The following is a 13837-nucleotide window of genomic DNA, read 5'->3' as shown; positions in this document are numbered from 1 at the left end:
TGTGCTCATCACACTGGGCTTGTGCGTCAAATTTCTGGTGTACAAGCCCTGAGATAATCTCCAGTTCCTTCCGAACTGCTAGGAATTGTGATTATTTTCCACTTTATGCCACCTCCATTACAAGTAGTTGTGTATGAGCATAATGGGTGCATGGTTGGTGGTAGAGTGGTATTTGTACACTTACAATAGCCTTTGACCATTCAAGCTTGAATGTTCACTGAGATACGGAATGTTCACGGAGATACGCGCGCACATCTGCAAAGTGAAGAATAGAATTAAAACATTAAAAACAGTGAATACAGGACCTTTTAAGTGCAGAACACATTGGAAGAATAATATTCTTCACATTCCAGATGTTCCGAACATCTCCGAACTTAGCGGGAGACACCCGCGCACACCTGCAAAGTGAAGAATAGTGTTATTTCAATGTGTTCTAACAAGCAAAACATCAGGAAACATCTGGAATATTTAATTAAGCACTGTTCTTTTACTGTTCTGTTTTAGCAAAAAAATGCTCGGGTCTCCCATTGACTTCAATGGGGCTCATTATTCGAGACGAGCACTCGAGCATCTGGAAAAGTTTGTCTCGAATAACGAGCACCCGAGCATTTTAGTGCTCACTCATCTCTAATAATAACGCAATTCTCCTCCCTCCTCCCCCAAGACCCCTCTGTAGCCTTATGTTCTGGTCTCAACTCTGCGTTAGGCTACAACCCCTTGTGAAAGACACTGGGGAGATTTAGCTTTGCTTTTGCTAGTTGCCTGACAGTATAGTCCCCTTTTTGTCTTGTTTCTTAGTTTAATTTGTCTTAGTTAGATTTTTGTTGTGTTAAATTGGACCTGTGCCTGTTAGTCTAACATTGCTGCCTGGTGAGTAGGATATGACTTTTTTTTCAAAACATTTTTTAACATTTTTGTGCAAAAAAAAGTTGGTTGTCCTGCGAGCTAGCTTTTGTGCACTTTTATGTCTTAACAGCTGGATTCATTAGATGAACAAAGCCAATCCATCCAAATGCTGTGCTCCACATGGTGGGGGTGCAAATATGGAAAAGTGTACAAATTCACCACTGCTCAAACATCTTTTTTTTGTACTAAAAAGAAGGAAAAAGGATAGATCTCACCCAAAGTCTCCCTAGGGTACAAAGTTGTCTCAATCTTACTCCAGTAGTGAGCACAGAAGGTGGGATACATTGAGACATAACATGTGCCATAAATGTGCAGTTGTGACAAAAATTTGGTTTATTGTTCTGGCAGAAACTAGCCCAAAAATAGGACCTGTTAAATGATATTAGACAGTTTAGAAATTAGCCATGTGTATCACCCTGAATGAGATATTGGCCCTGATTTATGAAAAGTAGTGAAAACTGAACTATCTTCATAAATCTGGCGCCCCCTGCACTGCTTGGGAAGTATAGTGCACCTTTAATATACAACGTGCAACACAATTCTGTTTAATCGCTATAATAAATGTGGTGCATGGTCCGTAAAGGCACCAAAACACTCATTCTTTAGGTGCAGAATTCTGTGTTCTGTCGGACACAGTGCAACCATGACACAAAACTGTTGCAAACCTTTATATATACACGTGAAAGCAGTTTGCCCATTCTTTTCAGTGCAAATTTAGCCTGAAAAACAGGTGCAAACACTTTAATAAATGTGGTCCACTGTGATTAATCTGGCACAGTCAGAAAATCTACCCAAAGTAGCTTGTATATGTGTTTCAATACTGTATGGCTCTTCCTTAACTTCTACTACTGGGTGGGTAATTAACTGATAAGTAATTAATGCTATTGGCGGTTGCTTTTCTGAAAATATTGCCAGTTGACACCAGTCTTATATTAAGTAATATAACAATATAAGTTTGGGCATAAAAACAACATTTTTATTTTATCTTGTGATATGTTTATGCATAATGTGACAGTGACGTTAAATTATTGTGAAATCTCCTCCTGTGTTACTGGCACTATTCTTCCTATAAATCGGCAATCTAAATGTTCAAGGACTTGGTAGCAGCCTGAGTGGGTTTCCAGATGTCATTATTTCTTTTGGTATATTGCTGCTTAATGTCAATTAAATCAGAAAATGTTTATTGGAATTAATGAAGAGAAGTATAATGACTTTTTAGGTAATGTATTGAGTTGACATTTGCTTCTACAAGAAGGTAGAAAATAACAATACACAGCTCTAGCAGGACCATTAGCAGTCCATTTGACAATTTCATGCCCACACAAGTACAATCTAAAATACAATGCCTATAGCGAAATGCTTGCTACTTGGCACTCGGCTGTCATAACTGTGTTGTATTTTCCAGTATGGGTGATAAAGCTGATTACCACTCGATGACTAAAGTCACATAGGATTGTCAGTTCTTCTTTCTCCTAAATTAATTGAGTGACTTTGAAAATAAACCCCTTCCAACATACAGTATACATAGCAGCATTGTGCAGAAATGGTTATGTGATGAGGAAGATGATATGTTTCCCATCTTCTTTAACACGATAATCCATGGTTACGTAACAAATGAGCAGAAAAGTCCAAAATCTTTTATTTCAGTTGGTTCAGAAGAGAAATGACTACCAATCTATAAAGACCAATCTGTCCTTAGAAAAACAATATAGTTACTCTCTTCAGAGTTGTCCCTTCCTATTGCCCAGCCCACCCTAGGCAGTAGGCATACGGTAAGAAAAAAGGGGCCAGGAAATATCAGAAATTTGCTGTCAAAATTCACACTAGCGTGGTCAAGTGTGAACTTTGACTTGAACTGAGGATTCCGCGAACCTTTTAGGTGATGTCAGAATTCTGGTTCACTGCTCTGGTTCAGGACTCTGTCCATCACAGCAGGTCAACAGCTGATGAACTAAAGCCGAGCTGCAGAGTACTGGGTGTGGTGCAATTCAATCAACACAGTCACCAAACTTAGTTGCATTCTATGGACAGAGGATGACACTGGTATACATGTTACAGTGGTTTTCATAATGTTTTAGCTCTTTTTAAATGTATTAATGAAATTGTGCCCAAAAGATATCCACATAATATCTAACCAGGTGTATCTTGAAATTCCTGGATTGACCTCAAAATCACAAAGTTTCCCAAATGTTAAAAAAAAAACTACCAATTTGACTGCTGAATCTTTACTCACAATAGCAATTCCCTTGAATCCAATTGCTGAATTCATGTTATATGACAGCATATTTTTGTACCAAATACAAATGATTTCTACAGCTCCACTATACATATCAAAGTATTTAATTTAAAAGTTTTATGAACATAATGAATCCATGCCCATATCCAGACTTTTGTAGACACTTGTAGCTATGGAAATACTATGGAAAGACCATACCACAAAATCGTCCAAAAATAGGACATGTGGGACAGTTCATGGTGTGGTGAGAAATATGGTGATCATATAGATAGCTTTCTTTCCCATTAAAGTCAATGGGGCTGTTTTTAAGATGGCCATTTTTCTATGTGAAGAAAACAGTTGTGTACATGTGGCCTAAAACTGAGATATACACAATGTATTTTATTAAATCTAAACATTTATATCCTCAGTTCCTCCTGCTCTACAACATCCAGCCTGCAAACTTTATTATAACTTTTAAATAAAGTGCTCTGAATAGTAAGCACAAGTTGGTCAGTTTTCTCATTCACTGATGTTCAGGAAACTGCCTGCAGGTAAAAGGGGGCACTTTTTTATATATATGATTTTTTACCAATTCGGTGTAGGTCTATAGGGCTTCATATTTGTACAGCATGTAGAAAAGATTGTACGACAAAACAGTAATAATAATAGCATAGTAATGTAATACATTATACAGGTGATACGCGTGATGGTGAACCTTTTAGAGATCGAGTGCCCAAAATGAGACCCAAAACACACTAGCTTTTCCCAAAGTACCAACACGGCAATTTAGGCAGTAGCAAACTTACTGCTACCAGAATCTTTGAGCTCCAATCAGACCCTGTCCACACCTTCTCACTCTTCAAACAGGACGAGGCAGCACAGGATGGGTCACTTTAAAATATCAGGGCACTACTTGGACTGCCTGAGACTGCAGGAAAGTGCCATATTTGGCAAACTCTGTGCCTGGGAGACAGGCCGCATGCCCACAGAGAGGTCTCTGAGTGCCATCTCTGGCACCAGTGCCATAGGATCGCCATCACTGCCCTGTGGATTTCATGTAGGCTGGGAATTTGCAACATATGTACTGTTCATTGAACGTTATGTTTATGTGATTGACAGTTCATGTTTCCCGAGCCCCACTTTTATTGTTTATCTGTACAAGCTGCATTTACTTTGAGGTAGCTGTGGGTTATTTTGTACTGTGCACATGTGTGCCTCTTAAATGTTTTTAATGTTTATTATATCATTTTGAATAAAGTTTGGTCATACATCCTACTTTGTTGTACTACTTACGTTGCTATTTTAGATGGTACTATTTTTTGTAGACTATTAGGACCCACCAATTTTTTTGTGAAATAATATTTTTTATTTACACAAATAGCCTTATTTTTTGTTTTTCCTTTGCTTTGCAGAATGTTTTTGTAGATAAACCAGCAATTCCTGAATATAAAGTTTCAGATGCAAAAAAGACAAAGTTCATCATTTTACATTTTAGCACTTTTAAAGCTGCCTGGGACTGGCTTATATTATTAGCAACGTTTTATGTTGCTGTTACTGTACCTTACAATGTATCTTTTGTGGACAATGATGACCTGTCATCAACAAGAAGCACAACTGTTAGTGATATATCAGTGGAAATCCTTTTTATTATAGGTAAGATCTGCTTCTCTTTGAGCCTGCAAACTTAATGTATGTTCTATAAACTTTCATAATTTTCCTAGAAATGTATTCTTTCATGTTGTTAGTTTCATTCATATCATGTAAGCACCATCAATGACTTAATATCCAATTTCTTTATAGTACGTTTAGCTTAGTTTTTTGGGATGTTTTTTTATGTATACACAGACATCTTTATTATAAATCTGTTGCTATTCTACCTGTACCAATCATTACAGGGTTTTTAGAAGAATATGTGATACTGTATTACATAAAAGTATGAAGAAAACTATAAGGCTCCCTCTACTGGTTGGTAAAGACAGCCAGAATACATGAAGAGATTTCAAGCTAATTTAAAAAAATGGTTCAAGGTCAACACATAATATATGCATAAAAAGAATTGAATCACTGTTTCAATGAAACTGCCTATTACTTGCCTCAGCGTTCTTGTGTACTTGACTGCTAAGGCCTTTGCAAACACATCACTGATAAGGTCATTTTTTTGCTTAAACTGGCTAAGCCCACCCTGGGGTTTTCCTGGAAACCATTTTTAGGCTGCATTCACATGAACAAATTAAAACAGCCGTACGACCCTATTCTTTTCGATGGCCAGCACAGTTTGCATTAAATGGCCGTATTGTGCACCTTTTTGAGCCATACAAAAATATAGAGCATGTCCTATGTATTTGCGTCTGTAGGCCCTATAGAAGTCAATGGGAATGTATAAAATACGGGTTGCATACGGTTGTGCACTGAATGCTTCCGTATATATATGCAGTATCCAAAACCGGTAGGAGGTACATTCTGTCAGCCAGCCAATAGTCAGCCATTCATCATTTATCAGCCCCCCATATTCGGTGGCATATATGCACATATGGGTGAAAAGCATTACGTATATACAAATTCGTACAGATTCATACAGCACAGAAATACAGGACTTGAGAAAACACACGTTCATGAGAATGTAGCCTAAGAGTGAACAGAAGCTTGGTAAATGTAAATCAATTACATGGGGCTCTTACATTTCCTGATAAGTGGACAGCTGTGACCCTATGACAACATGGACCACATTCATTTTTATACAACTCCTTCAACTGGTTATTTGTTAATAGAGACCACTGGTGAGATTTAGTTCATGTAGGGCTGTGTTATGGTGAACTTCTGTGGCCTATTATTTTACCAAAGCCTTGGTAACTCAAGAAGCTGGGATAGGCCAGTAGGATACCACTAGTAGCACTTTTGTTTCAGGCATCTTTTTATATATTATATCACATAAACATGATGATAACTAGAAAGATAGATAGATAGATAGATAGATGGATAGATAGAATATTTAAAATATTTTTAAAACCTGGGTGTTAAAGCCTGTTGTAGCTCTAAGCTAAAGTTACACAAAAATAAGATCATAAATAAAATGGAAGATATGGCATAGCTTTTTGCAAGAAAGTAATCCAGTTAGATATAATAGTGCAATCTTATCTGCTACATAGAAGCTATTTACTTTGTTCTGGACTCACATATTGCTTTACTGGGTGAGACACAGTTGCAAGGTCACAGAACCTTTTCTACTTTAATCTACAGCCCTATCTGGCTTTATTAATGGAAGTGGAAGAGAATGTTACACAGTGCTTCCACATTTATCAAGCACACCTTAAACGTATTATGTTCCTCTCAATTTGTAAAAATGGAACTCTCAACTTTACTAGAAAAATCATTTTCAATAGGAGTTTTCTTGTTTAGAGATGCATAATTTTAGCGACCAATAATTGTTTTTATTTTTTAATAACATATTTTGTGGATGAAATATGTTTATATAGTCTATACATGATTTTAACTAAAAAATAAGTGCTATAAATGTAATGGTTGGTATAAGTGTTTGACACAACTGATCAGCAATAATGATGAAGCCCATAATTGATGGTTCTGGTGAAATCCATTACATCCTACTTTAAATGAGACCAAGTTCAGTTTTTGAGCACTTTTGGCAGCAGTTTCCTTATAGACTTGGTTGCAGAACATGCTAGCTCTGGGCTTAAAACCCTTTTCAAAAAACACACCTCAAAGCTAATTGTGATACAGTTTTAAAGAAAATCTACCACTAAAATCAAGCATCATAATCCAAGGTCTCCTACTCGTATATCTTGGCACTGTGAATGTGGTAATCTTCTTATATTTGCTATTGAGTCTGAGGGGCTATAGAGTGTGTTTCCAGACCCCCTCAGTGTTTTTACTTGTTGTTACAATGAGTAGAACATGTCTCCCCCTCCCGCTGCCTATGAAATCAAGCAGCAGCAGTAAGTACTGGGGGAGCGGAGACCTGCTCTGCTCATTTTAAAATCAGTGAAAAGGCATCCCTCAGGGGCTCTGCAAAAACCCTAAAATGCCAGTACCAGCTGCTATAATCAAGATATTTCCTCAATTACTGACACAAACTTGCGTTTGGTTTGGCTTTTTTTCTGAGTTTTATTTTGTCATAAGTGTTTTTCCTTGTGTTAATTTGGGCTTGCACATGTTTGCTGAAATGTCTGCACTTATTTGCAAAATAGTAAAAAAGTTTTTGCTCAAAATAGTCACAAAGGGGTTTTCCTTCAGCCAAGTTGAGCATTTAAACATGTTTTTGTGACTTTACAGTCCCATATGGGCAATACAACTATCTTAAGTCTAAACAGCTGGATTTGTTTGATAAATAGTGAAAATCCATCATAAACTTGTACGTCATAAGTTGTGGTATAAATAAAGAAAAGTCGCAGATATATGTGCAAAAGAATTAACTCAACTAAAATGTGTGACTTTTTTGCATCAACATTAGAAAGAAAATGATATAGAGTACCATGCGAAAGTATTCAGCCCCCTTGAACTTTTCTACATTTTGCCACGTTTCAGGCTTCAAACACAAAGATATAATATTGCAATTTTTTGGTGAAAAACCAACAACAAAAGTGAAGTGGAATTAAATTTATTGGATATTTTAAAATTTTGTAAAATAAATAATAAACTGAACAGTGGGGCGTGCAATATTATTGGGCCCCTTTACTTCCGTGCAGTAAACTCACTGCAGAAGTTCAGTGAGGATCTCTGAATGATCTAATGTTGTCCTAAATGATTGTTAATAATTAATATGATCCACCTGTGTGTAATCAAGTCTCTGTATAAATACACCTGCTCTGTGATAGTTTTAGGGTTCTGTTTAAAGTGCATAGAGCATCATGAAGACCAAGGCCGGTCCGTGATACTGTTGAGGAGAAGTTTAAATTCGGATTTGGATACAAAAAGATTTCACAAATTTTAAACATCCCAAGGAGCCTGTACAAGCGATCATATTGAAATAGAGGGGTATCAGACCACTGCATCAACCAAGACCCGGCCATCCCTCTAAACTTTCATCTCGAGCAAGAAGAAAGCCATTCCTCAAAGATATTCAGATAAAGTGGCCACAAGCCACCTGAAAGACAACAAACATCTGGAAGAAGGTGCTCTGGTCAGATGAAACCAAAATCAAACTTTTTGGCCACAATGCCAAACAATATGTTTGGTGTAAAAGCAACACAACTCATCGCACTGAAAATACCATCCTTACTGTCAAACATGGTGGTGGCAGCATCATGGTTTGGAAAATAGTTATAAGTGATGGGAAGATGGATGGAGCCAAATGCTGGACCATTCTCAAAGAAAACCTGTTGGAGTCCGCAAAAGACCTGAGACAGGGACAGAGATTTATCTTTCACCACGACAATGATTCCAAACATAAAGCAAAATCTACAATGTAAGGTTCACAAATAAACATATCCAGGTATTAGAATGGGCAAATCAAAGTATTAACTTAAGGGGGTCAAATAATATTGTATGCCCCACTTTTCAGTTTATTACTTTTTACAAAAATGTAAAATTTCCAATAACTTTCCTTTCACTTCATAATTATGTCCCACTTGTTTTTGATTGTTTACCAAAAAATACAATTCTATGGGGCAGATTTACTTACCCGGTCCATTCGCGATCCAGCGGCGCGTTCTCTGCGGTTGGATTCGGGTCTTCCGGCGATTCACTAAGGCAGTTCCTCCGTCGTCGGGAAAACGCGAATCGGGCCCTTAGTAAATTACCCCCTATATCTTTATATTTGAAGCCTGAACAGTAGCAAAAGTTAGAAAAGTTCAAGGGGACCGAATACTTTCACAAGGCACTGTATCTCCCCCCTAGTTTTTTTCTCCCCACTCTCAATTTCTAATAGAATTATCAGTAATGTGGCTTTTTCGAATGTGTTGTTTGCAAACTTGACCAAATAATTTTTAATCCCTTTTGCATTTATATGGTAAGCCTCAATGTTTTCTCTACTATATTTCATAAGAGGCTCTGTTTGCGATTAGCATTTTTACATTCTATTCATCATTCTTCCAGGAGTTCATGTATATTTAAAAATACCAATGGCAAACAAGACTGCTTCTGAAATATGCTAGTAGAAATGTTAATGCATACCAATAAAATGTATTCTTCAGTCTTTTATTTAGAGTGTTATTTTTAGATAAGAAGAAATGAGCTTGTAAGAATATGGAACATAAACTATGGTATATATTTATATTCTATTCTACATACTACTGTAAGGCCCCATTCGTCCATATCTTACAATTAACGGCCAGATCATGGCCCCCATATGGGTCTACGGCACCCGGTATTGGGGGAGGGGTGAGTTACACTAATCCCCACCTTTGTATGCCACCCAGCTTTGTGTAGCCTAAGTAGTAATTTATGCCTATATATATTATATAAGTCAGATTGTTGAAACTGATTTAGTTTCTCTTTTTCTTAAAATTTATTTTATTTATCTCTTAATTATTAATTTATGTAATGGAACATTTATTATTTTCTTTTACATATTATATTATCACACCAATATTGCAATGTGCAGTCTAGACCTTTTTCTCTAAATGTAGATTTAAAATCTGAATTATAATATTTTTATAATATATAATATTAATTTACAGTGGAAGCTTAGCATGCTGATGAAGTAAATTATCTCTAGACTGATAGATTATGGCAGTCATTGTAAATAGTACATGTTTCCTTTACATTGTACCATGAACAAACATAGGAATAGAGAAACTAACCAAACATCGTCTTTCAGCAGCAAGGCAGATTATTATTCTTTCTTGTGATATCGGAATTATCTGATGACAGCTTACAATGCAACCGTAGCAATACTTATTTACTCAGCTGTTAGCCATTCAGTTAACTAGATAGTAGTAAAATGTACGTCCACAGACCTATGTTTCAGGAGGTTGAACATATCTTGATGCGATAAAAGTTATTGAAGAGACTTTTTTTTGCAATTTGTCTGTGTATTTTTTTAATGGAAAGTAGGTATATCACGGTTAAAATTAAGAAACCTCAGGCATGTATGTAATTCTCCTTTCATTAGTGAAGACCTGTACATTAAAGAAACATAGGACAGATTTGATCATATATAGACGAGAACGATTCTGTTGCTAAGAAAAAGACAAAAAAGTTATGTCTATGTCAATGAAAATGAAATGAACTGGAAGCCACTGTGCATGCCAGTGAAGGGTATATTATCTTACTATACTATGGGTGATGAATTTAACCCATATTCATTTCCCGTTTACATTGAAAATACTGTTTGTTGACGATCTATAAGAAAAATAAAAGTCTTCATTTCATGTTAAGATAACACTTTAAATTAAAGCTAACAAATATATTGTTCATAACACTTCCATTTAGTATACTTATTAGCAGTTTTATGATTTCAGTTTTACTTAAATACATCTTTAAATACATATGTAGATCTTGTTATCTTTAGTGGCTTACATTATTAACTCAGTCCGCTGTGTAGTACAAAATATAATAATGGGGTTTTCATTATTTCATAGGTGGTCCATATAGTGACCAAAGGTTTACTGCTCTATAGTACTGAGCCAAAAGCAGTCCACGTGGCATGTGTTTCTGTATAAATTATTTGAAGTGAAGTTTAATTCCTCAGTCTATGGGGGAGATTTATGAGAAGTGTCTGAGAGCAGAACTGTTCTAGTTACCCATTTAGTTTCCACTATACTCTACTAGTTACCCATGGCAGCAAATAAGAGCTCAGTTTTCATTTTCCCACAGCTGTTTGGTTTTCATGGGCAACTAGAACAGTTTTACCTCAGACGTCTGATAAATCTCCCCCTATGATTTTATTTTCTAAAGGGTTCATTTATATATCCACTTGTGCAAAATCCTCTTTATCATAATAAGTCATTTCTGTTTTTTCTTTTTTTCTTTCGGTGCCAAGCAGATATTATTTTAAATTTCCGAACAACCTATGTCAGCAAGTCGGGCCAAGTTATATTTAAAGCAAGATCTATTTGTATCCACTATGTTACAACTTGGTTCGTCATTGATTTAATAGCTGCTCTTCCCTTTGATCTTCTTTATGCTTTTAATGTCACAGTGGTAAGTATTTTACATCATCTCTTATCTAGAGCTAAACACCAATCTACAGGATTCTGATCCTTACCATTTTGTTAGGTGTATGATTTTAAATTAAAGATTTCATGAGCTATAGTTTAATTTGGTTTTAGTTAAAAATTTATTCAGAAAATGTATTTTTCAAATTCATTTTACATATAGTCAACTAAAATCCTTTCCCTTTCTTCAAAAACAATTTGAGTCTTACCAACTCTTCACTTTATCTTCTCCCCTTCACCATACCTCTAGATGCATATCCCATGCCTTTATGTTTGTATCTTGTTACCCTAGGTGGCCTATGAATCAGCAACATTTTATACATGTAGGATTTAAAATTTGCTGCTTGTGGTCTCTTATGTATTATGAATTTAGTTATGTAAGCATTTGAATCTCAAATATGAAATACAATGCATCTTGCTGTGAAATATTGGTTCACATTTATATATTCTTTACCTCAGCAATATTTTTATTTCTCACGCTTCAAGCAGCATATATTTTAATACATTTTTTAAGGGCAATTTGACTTACAGATGTAGTTAGTCTAGATGTGTAGGTCTGTTTAACTATAATTATCATCACATCAAATAGTTTAATATTTAATATATAGAAAAGAATATATGAATTTTTTCAATTATATGAAAGTAGAATTATTCTTTAGTTTAGCATGAATATATTTTCATACACCTAAATACCTAGAGCATGGCAAAATATATTTGAATGTTTATCTCTTTTAAGACTTTCAATGTGTAGATTACTCACAATTTTTCAGATTTTTTTTAACTGTCACTTTAGCGCACATTGAAACATTTAATTTACTACACAATGTTTATTGCATGTGTTTTACCACACAGGAGCTCAATTTACTTATTCACATAGATATATGTCCTCATGATGTTCTGGCAACAGATAATTCGAATATATTATTATTTTTCTGCAACTTTTTTTTATTTACCAACCTTTAAATTTTGTATATTTTTGGCAGCCGCATTTGAGCCATCACAAAGTTAATAATTTACAGTTCAATCCTTAATTGACTGACTCTCATTCTCTAAAACCCCCCCAAAAAATAAAACAAGCTAGAGACAATACTGATAAGTATGCAGAAGACTTAGAACAGCTTTAAAGTTGGTATTGTATCACTGGAACTACCAATTAAGATCACCATTCTTATAGAGCGGATATTAAAAAGAAAGGTCGCTCCGTTCATTCCATAGTTATTACACATCCAACATATGACTAAATACAACAATCTTACATTGTCTTGATAAGTGGGGATACCTATCTTCAAGTCCTTATTAGTCTTTTATAACATATTCTTTTAGGGGGGATGAACAGTGCTGATATACTAGTACTGGCCAAAATTCACTTCTGAACATGAAATAAAATAAATTTACAAGCTTTGTGAAAAATAAATAGTGATATTTTAATTTAAAGGAAATCTACCATTTGTTTTAACGCATTCCGAACCAAACATACCATAAGAATGCTGTAGCTACACTGAAGCAGAAACATATCTGATCCAAGTGGTTTTGCTCAAAAAACAATTATAAAATACAGGGCCTTTGAAAATCAGGGTGAAGACTGCCTGTCATGCATAAGCACATTACAAAGAGCTTCCTGGACTGTCTAGACAGGACTAATAAACCTGAGCTGGATGACTCATACACAGCAGCTGGGGGATGGTGCAGTGATTGATTACTTCTGCCAGTCAGGGACAACACAGTGATTAAATCAATCTCTGGAGCAGTGCATTATTAGGGTAAGAGGAGAAGCGCCAAGCCAGGGGTGTGTCAAAGCCTCATTATCATAATCTTATAGGTTTTGGTTTTTTTTTTGGAAAACCACTTAGTTCAGGTATAAACAAGATATGTTTCTGCATCAGTGTAGCTAAAGCAATCTCAGGGTATGTCTGGTTCATTATGCATAAAATAAAATATTGAGACTGCTGTTGAAGGTAATTATATTTGCTTATCTGCAACTTTCCTATTCAGAAATTTAACTTAAGAGTTAGGGAGGATGTACAATAAGTAAAATTTGCCATGCTCTAAAAATTTACTTACAGGCATTTAAAAGTATTCTGCCTATACTAATTTTAGGTATATAAAGTTATTAACAACAGTAATTCATTCATGTGGTACAAAACAAATATTATTTATATTCATATAAGATAATTTGTTCAGCCCGTGAAAGTTTATTGTAGTGAAAATTAAAATGTAATGGTTAATTATTAGAAGTATCAGGATTCCTTTAAAAATATTTCTTCCAGTTCTATTGTAAGGTGACTTTATGTTTCCTGATCAATAAAGTTTTGCTGAAACGAAAAAGTATTCCTTGTTTAGACTTAAAAACTGACTGTTTAATTGTTCTAAGTATAGCCATGACTTTCTTTCTTTAATCACAACTACTTCTAGTAATCATTTAAGTGATTATTTATAAACTTAAAATTGAAATTTTAAAAAAAACTATTGAATCTTATTACCTAGAAATAAAATAGAAAAAATGAAATAGAAAAAGCTATTTGGAAATTAATAGTTTAAAAGATGCCAGAACATTAAAAAGTACAAAACTATGTCAATAAGTAAATGAAAATGTAGCAGTGAT

At 35.1% G+C, this 13837-nt stretch overlaps 1 protein-coding gene and 1 long non-coding RNA gene across 5 annotated transcripts in view; one reads left to right on the top strand and one right to left on the bottom strand.

Annotated features, from left to right (window-relative positions):
• LOC140133450 (uncharacterized) overlaps positions 1 to 13837 on the bottom strand; it is a 125836-nt gene that overhangs the window by 1116 nt on the left and 110883 nt on the right. The window contains exon 2 of the long non-coding RNA XR_011855896.1: positions 185 to 255. This is a non-coding gene — a long non-coding RNA (uncharacterized lncRNA). The remainder of the gene's footprint in view (positions 1 to 184; positions 256 to 13837) is intronic.
• Positions 1 to 13837, top strand: part of KCNH8 (potassium voltage-gated channel subfamily H member 8) — a 252604-nt gene that overhangs the window by 150750 nt on the left and 88017 nt on the right. For all 4 annotated transcript variants that reach the window (XM_072153654.1, XM_072153653.1, XM_072153652.1 and 1 more), the window contains exons 5-6: positions 4537 to 4777; positions 11064 to 11221. In XM_072153654.1, coding sequence (XP_072009755.1) covers positions 4537 to 4777; positions 11064 to 11221 — 399 coding nt within the window. The remainder of the gene's footprint in view (positions 1 to 4536; positions 4778 to 11063; positions 11222 to 13837) is intronic.

Source organism: Engystomops pustulosus, chromosome 5, assembly GCF_040894005.1.
Source record: "Engystomops pustulosus chromosome 5, aEngPut4.maternal, whole genome shotgun sequence".
Taxonomy (NCBI): Eukaryota; Metazoa; Chordata; class Amphibia; order Anura; family Leptodactylidae; genus Engystomops; species Engystomops pustulosus.
The sequence above is the reverse complement of the archived record's forward strand: the minus strand, read 5'-3'. Positions and strand labels throughout refer to the sequence as shown.